General features: G+C 42.4%; 1 protein-coding gene and 1 pseudogene across 2 annotated transcripts; both read right to left on the reverse strand.

The window, feature by feature from the left end:
• Window positions 1–10,914: 10,914 nt before the first annotated feature.
• On the reverse strand, window positions 10,915–17,713 carry LOC139443026 (S-adenosylmethionine-dependent methyltransferase Rv2258c-like). 2 transcript variants are annotated; one of them, XM_071223948.1, is made up of 5 exons: window positions 17,671–17,713; window positions 14,204–14,378; window positions 13,903–14,096; window positions 12,868–12,990; window positions 10,915–11,713 (listed from the first exon to the last, which is right to left on the reverse strand). In XM_071223948.1, exons 2-5 carry the CDS (start codon window positions 14,365–14,367, stop codon window positions 11,151–11,153), a joined length of 1,044 nt encoding a protein of 347 aa, XP_071080049.1. In that variant the 5' UTR covers window positions 14,368–14,378; window positions 17,671–17,713; the 3' UTR covers window positions 10,915–11,150. The 2 variants fall into 2 exon arrangements, with proteins under 2 accessions (XP_071080049.1, XP_071080050.1); XM_071223949.1 differs by lacking the exon at window positions 14,204–14,378 and having other exon boundaries at window positions 17,671–17,694.
• A 1,416-nt stretch (window positions 17,714–19,129) lies between these two features.
• On the reverse strand, window positions 19,130–19,727 carry LOC139443881 (uncharacterized; annotated as a pseudogene).
• Window positions 19,728–21,285: the final 1,558 nt, after the last annotated feature.

The following is a 21,285-nucleotide window of genomic DNA, read 5'->3' on the forward strand; positions in this document are numbered from 1 at the left end:
CTTTTTTGATTTGGCTATTTGAGTTTAGATATAGGTTATGCCATTTTTTGATGATTTTTTGCTTGTTTACACTTTTAATTTCTGATTTTGAGATGGGTAAGTTTAAGCTTATTTCTGGGATTTTGAGGGATAGTTTAGCTGCCTTATCGGCGTTTTCATTACCGAATATTCCTACGGTGGGGTGGGGTGGGTGGGGGTTATGACGTGGTTAGGTGGCGAGCGGTGTGGGTTTGTGGTAGGTGCTGGCTGGTTTAACGGGTTTCTTGGTTTAGTGTGTGGATAACTGGGTTTTAGGCGTGGACGTCGGAGAGGACGACGCGTGTTGGAAATTTGGATCCCGATCCGAAAATTTTGGGAGATTGTTGACTAGGGCGAAGTAGTTTTATATAGTTTTGTTTGGGAGATGATAAATTCTATCTAAGAGGTCTGCTTTGATGATATATTGTGTTATTGCATTAAAGATGTGGATAGGGTTGGATGGGTTGAAAAGTAGTGAGAGGTTTTGTTTATAGTTAGGGGGGATAGGTTGGTAAAGTTCGGAGTAAAGGGTGTTATAGAAAGGACATCTGTTAAAATATGGTAGAAGTCTTCAGGTTGTTTACAGTATTTACATTTCCCGTCCCGTGTCTGCCTTGTTTGTGTAGGTTATGGTTGAGATTGGTATTGCCGCTAAGAATTCTTGATACGATATTGTCCAGGTGGTTAGAGTTGTTAAAGTTGCAACATTTTAGATTGGGTTGCGTAAAAATTGTTTTGAGCCATTGCGAATTGGTGTTTTGAATTATGTTATTGTAGTTTTGTTGTTTTATAGACTTTTTGATTTTATTCTTGATTTCTACTTTAGAGATATGGGAGTAGATTTCAAGAGATGGCTGTTGGGTGGCTATTTTGGATGCTATATGTGCTTTGTTATTGCCCGGTATATTTGTGTGATCTGGGGCCCAGAGTAGACTGATTTGTTTGTTGTTGTTATTAAGTTGGTTAGTGAGAGTAATAATATCATTGATGAGGTCTGGGCGTGTTCTGGAGTGTTTGTTTTGTATTTGCTTGAGTGAAGTTAGTGAATCAGATATTATTAGGAATATTTGTTGATTAATTGTTTTGGTAGCGTGTATTGCTGTAAGAATTGCTAGTAGTTCCCCTGTGTTATTGCTTGTGAAATTTTTATAGTGAATGTTGGTAGTGACTGAAAGTGTTTCGCCTTTTTTTTCAGCTGGGATGCCATTGCTTGGTGTAAACAGTTTGTGGAGGGGTGGGAGAAAGAGGGGGAGAGGGGGGGGGGGGGGGGGGGGAATTTGTGTGCCGTCTGTTTGTTGATGTTGTTGTATTTTTGTTTTATTATCTTAAAAATTGGATTGTGTTGTGCCTCAGCCCAGTAGTTGAGAATAGTTTGTTGTATTCTGTGTTTGATGGAGAGTGTGTTTGTGATTAGTAATAAGGCGTGGTGTGAAGTCCCAGTCTTGGTGCCGGTGGCTATTTTGAGGGCCTTGTATTGGATTGATTTTATTTTATTGTAGTTGGTAGTTGAGATGCCGCTTAGGACCGGAGCGGCATAGTCGATTTTGGATTGAATGAGTGTTTTGTAGATGTTGAGGAGGGTTTGTTTGTCAGACCCCCAATTATTACCTTTGATTGCGCTCATTAAGTTTAGATCTTTTTGACAAGAGTTGACCAGTTTCAGTATTTGGGGGCCCCATGTAAGGTGTTGGTCAAATGTAACCCCTAGGAACTTGGCTTCTTTTTGGTATGTAATTACTTTGTCATTAAGGTGAAGTTTGGGTGTGTAATTTTGCATATATTGTTTTTTGAAGCGCATGCCAATAGTTTTATTGGTGTTGATTTGGAATCCCCAATTGGAAGCCCAATTTGGAATGTTGTTTAAAGCAGATTGCATTCTAGTTTTTAATAAATTGATGGAGGCCGAGGAGGTCCAAAAGGAGACGTCATCTGCGAATTTTGCTGTAGTGATTTTGTCTGTTTTTGGAGTCTGAGAAGATGTCATTAATCATAAAATTAAATAGCGTTGGCGATAAGATGCTTCCTTGTGGGGTGCCGTTTTCAATGGGGTGAGTGTCGGAGAGGGTTTGATGAGATTTAACGGTAATGTGTCTCTCTGATAGGAACGAATGAATGAAGTTTAATATTCTCCCATTGATCTGATTGTTTTCAAGTTTTTTTAGAAGGCTGCTATGCCAAACCATGTCGAAAGCTTTGCTAAAATCTATAAAAATGGCAAGTGTGTATTGTTTCATTGATTGAGCTGTCCTAATGTCTTGTTCCAGGTGAAGGATGTGGTCTAGTGTTTGTCTGTTATTTGTGAAGCTATTCTGGTCTGGGCTTATATGTCTGTTTGTAGAGATGTGATGCTTAAGTCTGTTATTAATAATGGATACAGCATTTATGGTAAGTGAGAGATATGGGGCGGAAGGCGTCGGGGTCACTGGGGGGTTTGCCCGGCTTCAGGCCTGGGATGATTTTTGCGTGTTTCCATGTTTGTGGTGTTGTGCCTGTTGACCATATTTGATTGTAGAGCTGTAGTCGTAGTTGTTGTATTTGTGGTGGGATTTTATTTAGTATTATGTAACTTATGTTATCGATTTCTGTGGCTGAGGCTGTGTTTTTGTTGTGTAGTGCATGTAGAAGTTCATGTATATTGGTGGCTTTGTTGATGGGGAGATGGGCTAGGTCGGGGCGCTTTGTAAAGGGGGGGTGATTTTTGATAGTATCTAGGAATGAGGGGAGGGGGGTAGTTGGCTGTGCTACTGGTGTTGGCAAAGTGAGTGGCTAAGTGATTGGCTTTGTCTTTGTTAGATGGGCAATTTTTAAAGTTAATGAGCTGTTTAGTATGATTTCTAAGTTGGATGAATTCCGATATTTTTTATTTGTCCCTTTTGCTTTTATTTAGGGCTCTTTTTCTTAGTTTCCTGGCTTTTTGGATGTCGTCATCCCACCAGGGGACAGGGTTGTGGGCTGGGGCGGGGATGGTTGTGGGGATGCATTGGCTTGCGATGTTGAATAGTGTATTGGTTAGGTTGGAGTTAAAAGTGTCGATGTTGCTGTTTTGTATTTTTGGGGGGTCCGTTTGGTTGCATAGTTTAATAAAGAGTTGCCAATTGGCTTTTTGAAAATTAAATTTTATTTGTTTGGTGGTTTCAGTAGGGGGGTGGTTATTGTGTGAGGGGGGATTTGGGTTGAAATTAGTTTCGATTTTAATGGGGCAGTGGTCGCTGCCCCATTGGGGGGGGGGGGGGGGTGATGGTAAGCATGGTAAGCGAAGGGGGAGGGGGGGGGGGGGCTGACGTTGTGGATAGTATGAGATGGACATCGGCTGTAGTTGTGGTGGTATTGGGTAGTGTGGGTTGGACTGCTTTTTGGATGTTTGCGCGTCGAGGTAAATCACTCCTTGTATTTCTGTTTGCCATTTTGGTATTTGCCAGTTGATATTTAAACCATCAATTATGTGGGTTCTGATAGCCAAGTTGAGCGAGGCTTGGTCGTGGAAGGTAATTTTAAAACCTCTCCCGTAGGAGTTTAAAAATTTGAAATTTAGAGCTGATTTTTTAAGGCAAACTGCAAATTTATTGGCTGAGTAAGTTTCATTTAGTGGTGTAGTGGAGTTTGCGTGAAAAGCTAGAAGGATTTGTTTTGTGGGGGGTGTTTGGCAGTATTGTTGTATTGTTTTTTGTTGTTTTTTTTTTTTTTTTTTTTTTTGGGGGGGGGGGGGGGGGGTGTTTGTTTGTCACAGTTTTTTTTGGTGTTTTGTTGGATTTCTGTTGGGGAGTCAATGGACCTTTTGTTATTTTTGTTGGTGTTTTTTTTGGGGTTGGGGTGAGGGGGTGGGGGTGGGGGTGGGTAGGTGTTTAGTGATGGGTCGGGAGGGGGTGATGATTTCCAGGTCTAATCCAAAATTTGGGGGGATTATATTGTTGTGTGGGGTAGTTGGGAGGCCTGGAAATTCTTTTGGGTCAGGTGTTGAAAAGATGGAGGTGGATAGGAGTGGGGAGGGAAGGTCCCTGGGGGAAGAATAGGTGGTGTCCATGGTTTTGAGGGGTGGCGTGTGGGACGATGATGGGGTATATACAAGACAAAGGTAATACACAAAACAAAGCAATAATGGAGGTGGTTAACAATGGTCAAACATTGATGGTATTTACAATCTATTTACATGGATTGAGCATTGAGCTATAAACAGAGATCAAGGATACTACATCCCTCCAGCTTTCCATGATCTCATCAGTTTGCCAAAACAACACTGAACTATTATCTCCCCACTGGCTCCCCAAACATTCCTTCTTAGTAATCCTTGTGTTAATCCCATACTAATCAATTACTGTACATCAACCCCATCTCCAACCCCGTCCAAGTCTTTACTCTAACCTCAAGCTGACACACCGTTATATAACTGACATACTGTTCAGAACACCACAACACACGCTTCCAACACAACACCCAAACAATATGACTGACACCCACAACGCCACACTCGCAGACATGCCAGCTCCTTACTCACCCACGCCTGCGGAAGCGCACAACACTTCTGGGAGGTCACTCGAAAACATCGTCCCGACCGAGTATGGCGAAAACACGACATACACCACCCCAACCAAACCAGCTAACTCGCCACCTCAAAACACAAAAAAACGCAAACTCGACACATCCACTCCACCTCCATCGCCAACACCCTCCCCGGCCGCCTTCCTCACCACCTTCGCCCTCTACTTCTTCTCAGCAGGCTCAGGCACCACTCTCTCACTGGAACTTTCGGCAGACAAAATAGGACTTTGGTTTAAAAGAGAAAAATTAAATTACAACAATATTAAAAAAGCCAACAAAGGATACCAGATAATCTTTCCTAACCGAGAATCTTACAACGCAGCAAATAAAATAACTCAAATATTCCACGTCACGGTAATCAAACAAACACCTAATTGGCAACAATATACACGAGGCGTAATTAGGGTTAACCCAAGGGAAACAACTGAGGACTTACAATTATAATCTCTAAACCAAGACCAAAACCCTCAACCCCTAATCACCAGCACGCGCAGAATAACCTCAACTAGAAACGGAAAAACGGTCCCAACCTCCATTGTCATAATCAACTTTAAAAAACCCGCTAAATTCCCTGAAGCCCCCAAACACATATCCTTCGGAGCCCACACCAACTTAGAAGTCAAACCCTATATAAAGCAGGTTAAGCAATGTTCAAAGTGCCTCAAATACAACCACACTGCTTCCCAATGCACATACCCTAAAACTAAATGTAAAAAATGCGCACAAACAGACTGCCCAGGCACATGCACACCCTGGTGCATCCACTGCAAATCCACCCAACACACCTCACTTTCAAACCAATGCCCACACAGACACACACTCACCCAGCAGGCCAACAAACACATAAACATAGACACGGCTAAAATCCAAACACGAAAATTTGCTACACCTGCATCTAAACCACTCCTCCCTACACCACACCCAAACACCATCCCACAAACAAACACCACACCCATAACCGACAGCTCTGTCTGGGACCCCTACCGAGAAACCGCACCCACCTCACACACACAAACAGCCACTCAACCAACCACGAACCCTCCCACATCTCACATAGCCAAAACATCAACCCCCGCATACAAAACAAACCTCAAAATGACCACCACAACACGACCCTCATCCAAGCACCCTACAGCCCATATGGCAACAACACTCTCCCACAAGCAAGCACAACAACAAAACACAAACACTAAGAAAACATCAGCTACACCCATCCCGCCAACACCTTCACAACCCTCCATATCACATGCCTCCCCCATGGAAACTCAACCAGCTAAACCTAATCCAACCGATGACGAAGATTTCTCCACTACTGAGGAAACAATAGACACTACTCCAACTAAAACAAACCAAACTTCCCAACCAGACAACACCCCAAACCTAAATAACCTCACCTTACTCCTAGCATACATGCATAGTCAAAACTCACCAAAAGCTAGTATGGAATCCTTCCACAAAGTAGCTTTCAATCTAAAATTAACCGATCTTCCCTTCTTCCTCTTTAACCTCCATCTAAAAGAACTCACCGAATAAAATAAAAACTAAAAACTAAATCACCAATCACACGAAACCAATAATGGAAGGACTAAATATTTTTCAGTGGAACGCCAACGGACTCACCTCCCACGGCCATGAACTAAAAACTAAATTTAAACTAAATAAAGGCCCTCACATTGCTTGTATACAGGAAACCAAATTCTCAAAAAAATCCAAATTTACACTACCTAACTACAACTCAGTTAGAACTGACAGAGCTAAACCGAAAACAAGAAGAGCCACAGGAGGACTAATCATATTTATCAGGGAAGATATAAATTACGAAGAAATAAAAATAGACACGCCAAACCTAGAAGCCAACGGCATTAAAATCACATTAAATAACCGAAACATAAACATCATAAATATTTACCACTGGGCGGAACAAAAAGTCAAACCTGAGGATCTAAACAAACTACTCAAAATAAGCGATAAATCTACTATATTCCTAAGAGACTTTAACGCTCACCATCCTACATGGAGCATAGATGATAAAATAGATAATCATGCCAAATTAATCTCCGAATGGATAGAAACAAACGACCTAGTACTCCTTAATAGCAACCAACCCACGAGGTACGATAAGATAACCCAAAAAATGTCGGCTATCGACTTAACCATATGCACTGCAGATCTAGCCCAAAGCACTCAATGGGAAGTGCACGACGTCCCGCTAGGTAGTGACCACTTCCCCATAAACATAACCATAGGAAATACAATCGTACCAATCCAAACAGAAAACCAAGAACCAAAATTCCATTACAATAAAGCTAACTGGGACCAATTCCAAGATATCTGCAACGAAGCTAACTTAAACGAAATAGAAAATAAGGATCCAGAAACCTATTGTAAAAACCTAACAGACTATATAATAAACGCAGCCAAAACCTCCATCCCCTTCAAAACATCTAAGACAGGCAAACCGACGGTACCATGGTGGAATGAGGAAATAGAACAGACTAGACAAAAACGTAAATCAGCCTTCAATAAAGCAAAACGCGACTACAAATATTTAAACATAGCCCACGAACTAAACCACCAGGTTAAAAAAACTAGTCCAAATAGCCAAAAGTAGAGACTGGAAAAAATTCTGCGAAGGTATAAATAACCGTACAGATGCCAAAACGGTCTGGCGCAAAATCCACGCCATTAGAGGCTTAAAACGACATAAAAAAAACCCTAACATTAACAACTCAACCAACCCCGCCCAAAAAGCAAATAATCTCGCCAACCACTTTTCGGCCGTTAGCAGTAACAGCAACTTCAGCCAAAAATTCCAAGATAAACTTAAAACAGAAAACAAACCCACAAAAGAACCAAACAATAACAATCTAGAAATAAATCAACCCTACACAATGGAGGAGCTCCTCTACGTAATCCAAAACAGGAAAAAGGGCACAGCCCGAGGATTAGACCTAACCTCTTACCAAATAATTAAAAAACTCCCCCTAAAACTACTCCAGGCACAAATCAAACTATACAATCTCATCTACCTAAACGGACAGGTTCCTACTCCTTGGAAACAGGCCCTAGTCATACCAATCCCTAAACCTAATAAACCAGCTAATCAAGCTAACTCATATAGACCAATATCCCTAACTTCAAACTTATGCAAAGTAATGGAATCAATGGCTAAAAATAGATTACAACATTACTTAACCCAAAATAACATCATAAACCCAGATCAAAGCGGTTTCACTCCTGGCCGCTCAACCCTAGATAACCTCGCCCGACTAGAACAAGATATTAAGACAGGACAACTAAATAAACAATATACCACAGGCATCTTCTTAGACTTCTCTAAAGCTTTCGACATGGTATGGCACGACGGGCTAATACAAAAACTTAAAAAAATAGGACTCAAAGGTCAGATAATAAACTACATCCAGGACTTCCTAAACAATCGTAAAATAACCGTGGGTATAGACCAAACTCTATCGGACCAATGTCCCCTAGAAAATGGCACTCCACAGGGCAGTATCCTCAGCCCCACCCTCTTCAATATAATGATAAACGATCTATTCGAGGGCCTATCCCCTAAAGTAAACACATCAAAATTCGCGGATGATGGTGCCATCTGGATCCGCACTAAAAGCATGAAAATGGCCAAAAATCTACTCCAAAAATCTCTTAATAAAATACAACAATGGGCTGACAAATGGGGCTTCTCCCTTAACTCAGAAAAAAACAACAGGAATAGTATTCAAACACAAAAACATGAAACCCGCCTCCCCAATCCTCCAGCTAAACAATCAAACAATCAAATTTCAAAAACAAACCAAATTCTTAGGACTTATTTTCGATGAACATCTCACCTGGGATGCTCACATCCAAAACCTAACAACTAAATGCAGTAAAGACCTAAACACCCTAAGATGCCTAACTGGCTCTAACTGGGGATCCTCCAAAGATACTCTCCTCTCTCTCTACATATCACTAATTAGATCAAAACTAGACTACGGCTGCGCCATATACAACACCCTAAACAACTCTCTATCTAAAAAACTTGACTCAATACAATATCAGGCTCTCAAACTAATTACACGCACCCAACATGGCACCTCCTACACCTCACTTCAGGCCTTAACAGGAGAAATGCCACTAAGTCTACGCAGGGAACAGCTAAGCTTAAATTTCTGGGCCGCGTCCCAATCAAACCCTCTCATCCAAAACTTAATAAACCAAAATATCAGCCCTAAAAACCAAGCTCTAGCTCGTAAACACCCCTTACTTACCCCAATATCCCAAAGAATAACAAACTACCTAAATGAACACCAAATTAAAAATCTTAAACAAAACTGCAAACAATCCAATATCTTCACCCCTAAACATAAAATACCCAAAATAGACACAACACTAGCTAGCCAAATAAATAAACAAACCGACCCAAACATAGCTAAAACTACCACACTAGCATACATACACAAAAATTGGCCAAATTGGTGTCACATTTACACGGACGGATCCTCAGATCCGACCTCCAAACACACGGGTTTCGGAGTCCATACCACACAACCAACTAAAACCACACAATCCTTCCGACTCCCAAATAACCAATCAATATTCACGGCAGAACTAATGGGCATTGCCTCAGCCCTCCACAATCAAGAATCCAAAAACCACAAAAAAAATCCTAATACTTACCGACTCCCTAAGTGGACTGCAAGCCTTCCAAAACAAAAATACCAAAAAAAACCGACCTAAATTAATAAATCAAATACTTAAAAGCTCCAACGACCTAACTAAGGCAGGCAAACAAATAACCTTCTTGTGGATCCCCGCCCACGTAGGAATATACGCTAATGAAAACGCCGATAAAGCAGCTAAACTATCCCTCAAAATCCCAGAAATAAGCTTAAACTTACCCATCTCAAAATCAGAAATTAAAAGTGTAAACAAGCAAAAAATCACAAAAAAATGGCAAATAACTAGAAACCCTAGAACACGCACTCATCCACTGCACACACATCCTCACACATCGAACCGCATTACAAACCACCCTCAATCTAAACAAGGCTCTCACTCTAGAAGCAATACTAAACCCACAAAATAAACTAGAAAACTTCATGGCCTTAGGCGTACTCTTAATCAAAACGGAACTAATAAAACGCGTCTAAAAACATAATAACCTACCAAATCAAAATCACATAAACAAACAAACATCCACCATACCCAGCTCCCTTAGTTCTCCTCCCCAACCCCATCGGCATCTATTCCAAATCTCAAAATTCCCAAATTATATATAAGCAACCCCTAAAGCCCCCTCTTAGGGTTGCACAGGCCACCTTCGCCCCTTTCGGAAACACATTAAATGGCCTGGCCGGGCCCGTGTGCGAAATACGCATCAGTCGGAAAGCGCACGTTAAATCTCCAAAGTAAGTAAGTAAGTAAGTAAGAACAGCGTTAAACCATATTCTACAAACAGAATATACAGTCGTCCCTGTATAATGGAGGTTGACACATGTATATTTCACTGATGAAAACATCGGTTCTAACCGCTCCACATGAATAAACATATAGGGCAATGGATTATAAAGTTCAAGCTGTTTTCACTTCTCAGACAATACCCTCAAACAATACTCTCAAACAACACTGATAAACATTACTCTCAAACAATACTCTAAATCGAAACCCGTCCAGAACCAAGCTACTTCGATATGGCTTCATGTACGTGGCAAGAACTATCTCCAAATTACAAGATTAATGGAAAATAGAAATTATTTCATATAACCTGAAGCCGACCATCTACAATAAAGATCTGTAATAATATGTTATGCATAATAATAAGTGCATATGTGTATCAGTATTTATTTAGAGTAAATGTGGTATCCGTATTTACCTGAAGACAAACGGTGGAGTTCAATGGCTAATAAAGTTATCACTATTTAACAATTTGAAAATGTGCAAAAGTATATCTCGGTTTAAATTAAATGGGGCAACACAAGTACATTGACTACATATTAGCAGTTCTGAACGTTTAGTGAGGCTGATAGAGACATGCTTTGTGGTGGTGCAGATTACACTCACCTTTCCCCAAACACCTGGTGTCCTCAATATTTGATACTGATTCCTAAACTCATGCTCATGATATGGCTGGAATCGAAAATCGATTTCTTATAAATATGGAAATGGTTTTGTTGACTTAATTTACATGTAAGCTGTGCAGAACTGTTAAAAAAACGCCTGATACGGATATAACTTACATGAGGAAATGAACGTTCATGGTTTCATGTTAAGTTTAATATATATACTGAAGTTTAAGTATACTGGAGACAGTTCTCCTGATCAGAGGACCAGGTGATAGTAAGGTACCAATAGCAAAGATGTTCATGAGGAGTTTTAATTGACTTGATACAATAAAGTTACAACATTCATGGCTGGTTAACAGATGTCACGTATTTGTTGGATTATTTCTTGTCTGGGTAGGATTTAAATCAAGCTCAGGCATGGCAACTATTTGCTGATCTGGGACGTTCGGAAGTGAACCCTGGAAGGACTGATTGTACAGTTATAGCGGGACATATATCGTGTCTATCGAAGACATATATGAAATCAAAAGATCATTTTCGACAGATGTAGTGAACATCCTGCTTGTTCTTTTCATTATGGAACTCTTTGACCAGCGTGAAACCCGCCCTCTCTATCATTTCCATGGCCTGACAGACATTCCATGCAGCTCCTAGGGCGGCGGAGTCGGGGTGCTGGAAGCTCTCAGGCACGCAGCTGAAGGTACTCAGAGTATACAGGGAACAGACGCCCATGTTGCCAACATTCTCTGATAATGTTCCCGTCACGCCCTTTTCCAGGAGGCTCAGCTCTCCCCCGGGCTTCAGGGACCGGTAGATCGCACGCAATGCTCGATCAGGGTGAGGCAGGTCATGAATGACGTCACGAACTAATATCCAATCAAATTTGTTCATATATGTATCAGGGAGGTCATAAATGTCTTGACGTTCAAAATAGAGGTTTGTGAGGCCCTTCACAGATGCTGCTTGTCGTGCAGTCTCCAGCAGCTCATCAACCACGTCACTGGCGATAAAGGTCGTTGCTGGATATCGTTGAGCCAAATTAGAAGCTAGGATGCCATAGCCACACCCCAGCTCTGCTGCCATTATACCCTGATCTGCAATAAGGAACAAATGGGGACATTGATGTTGTTGTTGCAAATTAACTGTATGTTTTCTCTATCAACGGGAAATTCATCCAACTCGATCATAATGTATTAACATAGCAGATTATATTCATTACGAAGACAGACCACAATGGAAGGATGTTTCTGTAGGTCAGGATGAAGTGTGAAAGATCACCCAATATATTCCCATGGTTTACACTTTTTCACACTGGTTTGCCTTTTACCCTCTCTGGAATCTGTTTCCGCAGATAATCTTATTCTCTGGCGTTGACGTTTTGAATATGATGACAGGGTTATTAAAAGGCAATCAACCATGCATATCCCAAAATGAATTCACTGATACGATTCTGTATTAGATCCTATGGATTGACAAACTTCCACATACAGAAAGTACTGTTTATATATACTAACGGAAAAAAGTAACTGTGTTTCATATGAAGTGACGTAAATGTTATGTTATCAAATGTAACAACATGATATTTGGTCTTTTGTCTGATCAGTGGTTTATCATAACCATTCACTACCAAAACCCAGATGTGTTACCAGGAGACGAGAGACAAGCACAAAATGGTGGTAGCGGTGGTGTAATAACTCAATTAGTAATGTCAGTGTCAGATGTGAGCTCCATTTGCGTTGATACAGGCTAGGGAGCGGTGGAGCATTGAAGGTAACAGATGATTGAAAACAGCCTCGGGGAAGTTGTTCAAATATTAAGATGGTCCCAACTGAACTAGCTTTAGCAGCTGGTTCTGGTCCTGCCATAGTCGTCTTTCGAGACATTTCTGTCTGGGAGAAGTCCGGAGATACAGCCCGTATCTCAAGAACAGCAACAAAAGGGTTTTGGTCGATCATTTAGTTTGTTTCACATTCAAAAAACACGTGTGCGGGTATCATGCTCCCAACACGTAAGCAAATATCTAAATTCTGCACACTGCTATAACATGCACGTGCAGTTTGTGAATCAGGGTCATAAAGTTGTGGAGATGTATTCATTAATATGTCTTGAAATATACATTATCCAATTTCACAATAGATTTATTTTTATTGAACTTTTTGCCGTTAGTATATATAGTAGTTCAAAGCAATGGTGGAGGAAAGTTCAGATAAACGTGGTATATGACTGTACTACACATCCAGCTGATTACCTAGTCGCTTAGGAAGTCCGGGCACCACATCAAGTACAAACTCCTCCAGCAGGGTGTCCTGGTGGAACACTCGCAACTCGCGCATGATGTCGAAAGCGACAGGAAAAGCGGCATAGCGCACACCTGGTGACCAAGAATAATATTTTAACTGAAGGCGAAGCCACTGTCGTCAATTATAAATGACTGGTACATTTATCATCTCATTTATGAAACAGACATGGTGAGGTGCGCTGGTTACCACACCATTGGAAAGGAGGGTTTCTTTCATCAGTGTCTTCTGCAGACATGATAGATTATACCAGTATTCAAACACGCCCAGATCAGGTATCACGCAAGGAGGAGTGATTGCCTATGCGTCATTTCGGCATGACGGGATCTCAGATAATTCGGTTTCAGTCCCTTATGAGCTCTGATTATCACCCTTGGATTGTCAGGTCAGCACTGTGTTTGAGGGCGATATAGTCCAATAGTCACTTTAGACTTTCCTCTCGCATTAAGCAAAATTCACTCACTTACTCCGAGGTGGACATTTGTAGACTAGTCCAAGCCTAGTATTTATTAGAAAAAAACAACTGAATACTGCAATGTTGGTCCAGGCAGCAACAGTTTCTTATGGGTGTGAAGCATTTGATAGGCCTGGTCCAAACCTGAGAGAACTTACTGGTAAGCCAGGATAAAAGTTAAGTTGTGACCTGACAGCTAACCCCGCATGACTATGTATGAGGTCCACCCACTTCTGGATATTATTATGAAGAAATGGGTGGTGGCCCGCCTGGTCCGCGACGATGGATATGTGCATTTCTCGGCTAATAATTCTGACACGGACCATTCAATAGTCTTATGTGCAAAACGTGTGTCCAGGGGAGCTCAGTCAATTTCATCGCCATTACATGCACGTGCACAACATGCGCACACCCTCACTACATGTGACAAACCCAATATGTTTTCAATTTCTATGTACTGCCTACATGTCTCAGACGCGTCTAGTGAGTTGGTTCAACGTATCCTGGATTACTGTAATACAAAGCCAACAACCTGCAGGCCCCTCTTCCCTGAAGCAATCCTTGATAGCGGCGTACTTCTCCCCGAAGTAGGGCATCAAACGATTGGAGATGGCCGCACCGGCCAGAGACTTCCGGTTGGAGACAGGTACAAAGTACTTCCGGCTTGTGGAGTCCACTTCAATCACATCAGCAGTCACCAGGGCGCCAAGGATTTCCCGGCAGTATCTGTTTCGATTATACGGCTATAAGAGACTAAATGGCCTCGCAAACAGTCATGTTACAGTTCCCTAAGTACAAAGTAAAAAAACTCAAATCAGGCAGTGAATATATACCTCTCTTTTAGACTCCCACACGTGGAAATCTCATACGACGTCAGCGGTACATCAGCCTCCAAGAGGATTTTGAGTATCCCAACATCCTTTGCAAGAGCAATGGCCGTAGTTGCACATCCGGCATTGAAGAATCCACGAAGTCGTTCTGCATACGTGTCCTCCATAACATTTGATCCTAAAAATACACTTCAGATCTGTTGTGGTTTGCCTTTAAATATATATGTCTTGTACGTTAATGAACTATATGCGTACGGAAAAAAATATATACTGAACCAAATTAATAAACATCACACACAATCCTAAAATTTTAACATTTTGACCAGTTATCATTGTGGGCCCTTATTGTGTATTTAAACAGTAATGGCACGTATTGTCTTCAGATAACACCCGTTTTTGTGCAGATAAATCGATCAAAATCATGTGCACAGCACTATAGTGTCAAAAGTGTTTTTTCACGTGCAACTGGTCACGTGGCCATAATACCGCACGTGTTTTCAGCCATACTTGTTCGCAGTCATTAACATAAAAAGAAAAACACAAGAAAACAAGTCTTTACGGCCATTTGTCATGCCACGCCTTTCAAATGTACAACGTGAACGTGCCATCGGCATGTTGCAGACAGGAACGTCCGTAGCTGAAGTCGCAAGGACGATGGGTTGTAGTTGAAGGACTGTTTATGATTTACAGATGCGTTTACAGCAAACGGGTACCACCGCTGATAGCCCTCGGCCAGGTCGACCACGTGTGATCGTCAGATTGTCTTAAGTAACCTCCGTAACCGATTTTTGACGGCTACATCAACCAGAAATACACTGTTTAGGGATAGACTGTGTGCGCAAACTGTTCGAAACCGTCTGAGAACTGCTCACCTTCAAGCACGATGGCCATACTGCGGGCCGATTCTTACTCAATTACACAGACGTCAACGTCAATTGTGGGCACAGCGACACTTACGATGGACTCGGAGGAATTGGAATCAAGTCGTCTTCAGTGATGAATCCCGATTTAATCTTTGATTTGCTGATGGTAGGGCGAGAGTGTGGAGGTGCCGTCATGAACGTTACGCCCAGTGTTGTGTACAGGAAGTTGACAGATTTCGAGGCGGAAGTGTCATGGTGTGAGGTGCTTTCTATGGCAATGCACGTTCCAGGCTTCTTGTCATCCGTGGCAACCTCAACGCTGTTGCTTACCGCGACCAAGTACTGGCACCAGAAGTTCTGCCCTTTATGGCAGCACATGGACCCGGTTTGATCTTACCAACACGACAATGCCAGACCTCACACAGCAATTTTGACAAGGAATTTCCTTCAGAATGCGGGAGTCAACGTTATGGACTGGCCGTCAAAGTCTCCCAACCTCAATTCCATCGAACACGTCTGGGATGCTCTTGGCAGAAGTCTGCGCACTCTCCAGAACCAACCACGGAATTTGCAACATCTTGGCACCATTTTGCAGCAACAATGGCGTCGTCTTCCCAATCATGTGTCACAAGGTCCATGCGGAGGCGTTGTTTGTCAACGCACGTGGTGGCCATACACGCTACTGAACTTGTGTGCCATCAGATTCTTGTGCTTGGGACTTATGATTTAAACTGTTGATGTTATTACCGAATACCGTAGGTTCTTGGAACAAATTATGGTTACCACCGTTAATTAAAATCCTTCTTTGGACATTAATTATTAAAAATTACCTTCTCTGATACATTTGTCCGTTGTATATCACATATGGGATTACTTTTTAAAAATGTGAAGTTTTTAATTTGACTCAGTATATTTTGTTTTTGACAATGCTACTGAGGTACTATATATAAAGATGTTCTACTGGTGATGTTGGCTGATGCACGGAGGGTGAATACCATCAGTGTGTGATGTAGTTCCTGCAAGTGAGCAGCGTGGTCAGTAGATGCCCAGTTGGCTGCAGGACTTAGAGATGAGATTCATCGGCAGGATAAAGCCAACAGATAAAAACGACATCCGTTGGGGTCATATGCGGATAGGGATGCAAATATCAAAGGTCAGGTAGGGACTATTTTCCATGTTTACAAACAAACATGGCGTCTCCCTTGTCATTCGGCAATCCCAAATTAACCATCGGGAATCTGGAGCAACCACAAGTAATGGCTAACATTATCACTATTCTGAAAATCAGTTAAGGCAAAAATTGGCAACTTTGGAGATATAAATTGCGAAACAATTTAGCGAGGGCACTCGCCTAGATGGATCAGTTTCAATATCTGTGTTTGTAGACCTCTGCAGCTTGGAATCTTTTCCCCAGTTAGAACAGTTGGATGTAGTCGGAGTCGCACAAAGGAGACTTCTTGAATCAAGAACAGGGTGTTGCTTTATAATCACACATAGAGGTTATCAAGGGAGTGTGTTTGGGGGTGGTAAATATCCTTTACTCGGAATATACAAGGCTCAATAAATACAATGTTTATTCCTAATACAGGATATTTACTATCCCAAAACACACTCGCAAGGTAACCTCTATGTGTGATTATGAAGTAAATAAAACCCTGTCCATGATCCAAGAAGTCTCCATTGTGCGACTCCGACTCACGACTCACAAACATGTGTTCATGAATTACTATCAATTAGTGATGATACCAGGTGCTCCAGAAAACACCACCGATGGCACCCGTCACAAGTACATGTCAAGGCAAATCAGTTGTTCAGTCCGAGTCTTAGGCTAGTGCAAGTGTTCAGCACTCTTCGTTGTAGCATCCCTCGAGTTTCTCCATCTTGTCTTCGACTTATACAGATACACGTGTAAACCTCTAACAGCTGGGCACAACGTGCGACATGAAATGATCTTCCTACCCTGCCCTGCCCTGCATCACCCACACACATAAGCAACATTTTAGCTATTTCCCAGTGGCAGGTAAAACATGAGGACATGCAAACCAGTGGTTGAGAATATGAGCATAAATCCACGTTGTGGGGTAACTGGTTGTAACTGTAAGCATTAATGGTTTCGCAAAGACGTGATAAACAGTTTCTTGCATCAGTGTCCTTTGTAAACCATTGAGTGTTCAGGTACTGCTACACCAGGGTTAGTGTCCGCAGGAGTCACTCGCAAACAAATGGGTGGAAACTAGGTCAGTGACCTTGTCCGGCCTGACCTATACACCCTATACCTCCTGACCTGGATCCGCCGTCAGGTCCTGATGTTATTATCTGACATTTTTAGAAATGTATACCGGTATATATATATATATAGGACCCTGTGCATATACCATGCGTTACCAACCCATACAGACACTTTCCAGTGTTGTCGCGCGACGCCAGCCTGCGATCTTCTCCGGCACGTGAGAGGGGCACACGCGCACACTGCTGGACGACGGATTAACATGACAGTTAGGCATCTCTGCAGGATACGGGTACTGACAGTCAGAGACAAGTCTTACCACCTGTGGATGTGGAGCGAACGGGCGTTGACAGGCAGAAATACATATACACAAGACCTACCTGCAACTGCGGTTGACACGGGCTGTGTAGAGTGACTGGGAATGTTGAGTCATTCAAAGGGAGGTTATTCCATGAGTTACCTCCCCTTACTCTACAACACTGAATGTTTGAAACAACCCTGGGCACGATAGCGTTCGAGAATATAATATTACCATCTCGTTTTCATTCAAACATCTCAGGTTTTACAACAGCTTTCATGTTCGCTGGATTTTGAATGTTGGATGTCCTGAAAATAACAAAATAATATCACTCAGCGTATAATCTGGGGATCATATCTCCATTCTTTTAGGTTGAATTCTGTTTTGCTTGCTCCAAATTCTAATCGATGGTATAAAATAATGAGGTAGTGAAGGGGTAGTGTTATACGCTGCTTTTAGCCATATTCCAGCAATATAACGGCGGGGATCACTAGAAATGGCATCCAAACTTATTACCTATGTGAGGATTTGTACACTGGTCTTCGTCGTGTCGAGCAAACACTTTAACCATTAAACTACCCCACCGCTCCTGATATGAATGTTATGATTCCTTTTACGACACTGCACAATGACATGATTTAGCCTAATGATACTGCCTTATGATATGATTCCATCTAAATACACTGCCTAATGACATGATTCAGCCTAATGATACTGCCTTATGATATGATTCCATCTAACAACACTGCCAAATGGCATGATTTGCTGCCCTGCCCTGTCCTGTCATACCCTCGCCTGCCCTGCCCTACCACGCCCTGCCCTACCATACCCTGCCCTGCCCTACCATACCCTGCCCTGCCCTGCCATACCCTCGCCTGCCCTGCCCTACCATACCCTGCCCTGCCCTGCCCTGCCCTGCCCTTGCGACTATTTGTTTCCCCCAAGTCTTTAATGAAGTGCTGGTCAGCTCAACTTGAGATGTATTCGCAGGGGCAGTTGGTGACTTCTGACTCATCATCCCTGAATAACCCTTATCGGAACCTTGAGAAGGTTAGGCCTGCCCTGCGCTGCCCTGCCCGTGAGAAGGTCCCGAGAAGGGTTATTCAGGGATGATGAGTGATCCTCACATGAAAACTGGTACCGAAGCGATGAAATGCGCGAGAGATACTATATATACAGCCTAACTATACCGTGCCCTCACATTTCTAGCAGCGGTGAAACATTACATAACCTTTCTCATAAACTCTAGTGACGTCACTCTATTGTCTAGCCAGGGTCTTCTTTTACCGACTAAGCCTCTACTGGTAGTTTACCTGGCATTCCCAGGGTAAGCCCCGGGCATTCCTAGGGTAAGCCCCGAGCTTTCTGTAATAAATCACGGGAGATTTTCTGCTGAAAGCCTGGTTTTTGTCCCGAAAAATACCCTCTGTATTGAATTACCTTTCTGCATGAAAAACAACAACAGAACATGGCTCAACTATTTATTGATATTAGATAAAATTGAAATTGAGCGTCACAGTTCGATTTAGTTTGTCTTCAGGTCATTGGTCATCTGCTCTTTTCGGATCAGCTTCTTCACATGATGGCGAGTTCATTTTTTTCAACATACTAAGTATGTTGCCTTTTGGTTGTCAGAAGTTCTCTTGTAATTTCGAACGGCGTCGCTCCAAATTGTTCAGATTACTGAAAGTATTACACATACAGCATACAAATACACTTAAAAACTATTACAGATTCCAAAAACACCAATATTACCATATATATCATAAATAAAAAAGAGCATCTTACTGGTTTGGAAAAATATTTCTTTGATATGTTATGACTTTTGCTGAATAACAAGTTCTTATTACTGCAGGACTAAAATGTTTATCAACCTGCTGGTAATTTCGCAAATCATTTGTTCATCAACGTCACCTTGATACAGTCGAGTGGCTGCCTTGGCTCTCAAGGAATGGTTTATCTTCATGCCCTCAATACCGGACGTCTTTTGACGGTAACTTGTAAGGTTATTTCAGGCTCGGAGAGTGGATCTCCTAAACGGAATTTAAAGTCATCACTTTCCTTGTCTTCTTCAGCACAGGATGCCGATTCTTTAAAAACTGACAGCGTCAGAAATATATCGTTGTTGTCTGCGTCCATCCTCTTCAGGGGAATTCATTGGACTGGCTTGAACCACGTGCGCTCATTGTTACAACGGGCCTGAAGCACGTGCGCCACGTGCAGCGCGCGGATGTACTCCCCGTGTATTGCAGTTAAACTCTCAACAGTAAATATCAATGAAGTCATGTTAATACCAATTAGTAAATTATTTCTAAATCATATTATTTGATCAGTTCATAAGTGAGATAAAAAACTTGCCCTCGGTTTTGTTTGGGAAGTATGCCCTTGGCCTCGGGAAAGGGGGTCGGGCCTATCACCCCTCCCCCTTTCCCTCCTCCGCGGGCATACTTCCCAAACAAAACCTCGGACGCGGTTTTGATCCTACACATATGTTTCTATAACATACTTACACCGTCCGCGGTATACTGGACGGAAGTTTACACACCACACTATCTAAATATATCCCGACGACTGATCACTGCCCAAACACAATGCAAAGATCGTCTACCGAATCTCAACAGAAACAATGTAGCACAGTGACAATCACTGCTCAATAACAAAATATACTACCATATGAGTTTAGGTGAGGTGAAATTGGGTTAAACATCGCGTCCAAGATTATTGCACTTGCGACGTGCATGCACGTGTGTGTGTGGCTGCTTGTACGAGTCCGGACTGATGACGATTTATAGTGATAGCTTACTGAGATACAATGCCGCAGTTTTGAATACCCCACTCAGACACAGTATACTGACTCCGAGCCGACCAGTCCTTGTTTTAGCCCCTTTATGCCGAGCGCCAGACAGGGTAACAAAAAGTACCATCTTTAAACGTCTTTTGGTATGACGCGGCTGGGGATCGAACCCCGGACTTTCCCCACTCCGGGCGGACGCTCTACCACTAGACCACGGAGGCGGACCACCATATAAGAGAGGTGTTGGGGATCTGTCCTGTTGGGGTCAAAACTTACTCTTTGCTTAAAGCTTAAAGGATTTAATGACAAACTGAAAAGCAAAGGACTAAAAGAATCTCCCAGAAATATTCCTATTCTAGATCCGGGGTAGAATAGGTCTTTAGCAACCCATACTTGCTGTAAAAGGCGACCATGCTTGTCGTAAAAGGCGACTAACGGGATCGGGTGGTCAGGCTCGCTGACTTGGTTGATGTATGTCATCAGAGCAATTGCGTGGATCGATGCTCATGATGTCATTCACAGGATTATCTGGTCCCGACTCGATTATTTACAGACCGCCGTCATATAGCTGGAATATTGTTGAGTGCGGCAACAAACAACAAACAAACAAACAAACAAACAAACAATGGAAATGTCACCAACTGCCCCTGCGAATACATCTCAAGTTGAGCTGACCAGCACTTCATTAAAGACTTGAGGAAAACAAATAGTCGCAAGGGCAGGGCAGGGCAGGTCAGGTCAGGGCAGGGCAGGGCAGGGCAGGGCAGGGCAGGGCAGGGCAGGGCAGCAAATCATGCCATTTGGCAGTGTTGTTAGATGGAATCATATCATAAGGCAGTATCATTAGGCTGAATCATGTCATTGTGCAGTGTCGTAAAAGGATCATAACATTCATATCAGGAG

The sequence above is a fragment of the Haliotis cracherodii genome, unplaced genomic scaffold (genome assembly GCF_022045235.1).
Source record: "Haliotis cracherodii isolate W230 unplaced genomic scaffold, xgHalCrac1.p SCAF_5, whole genome shotgun sequence".
NCBI lineage: Eukaryota > Metazoa > Mollusca > Gastropoda > Lepetellida > Haliotidae > Haliotis > Haliotis cracherodii.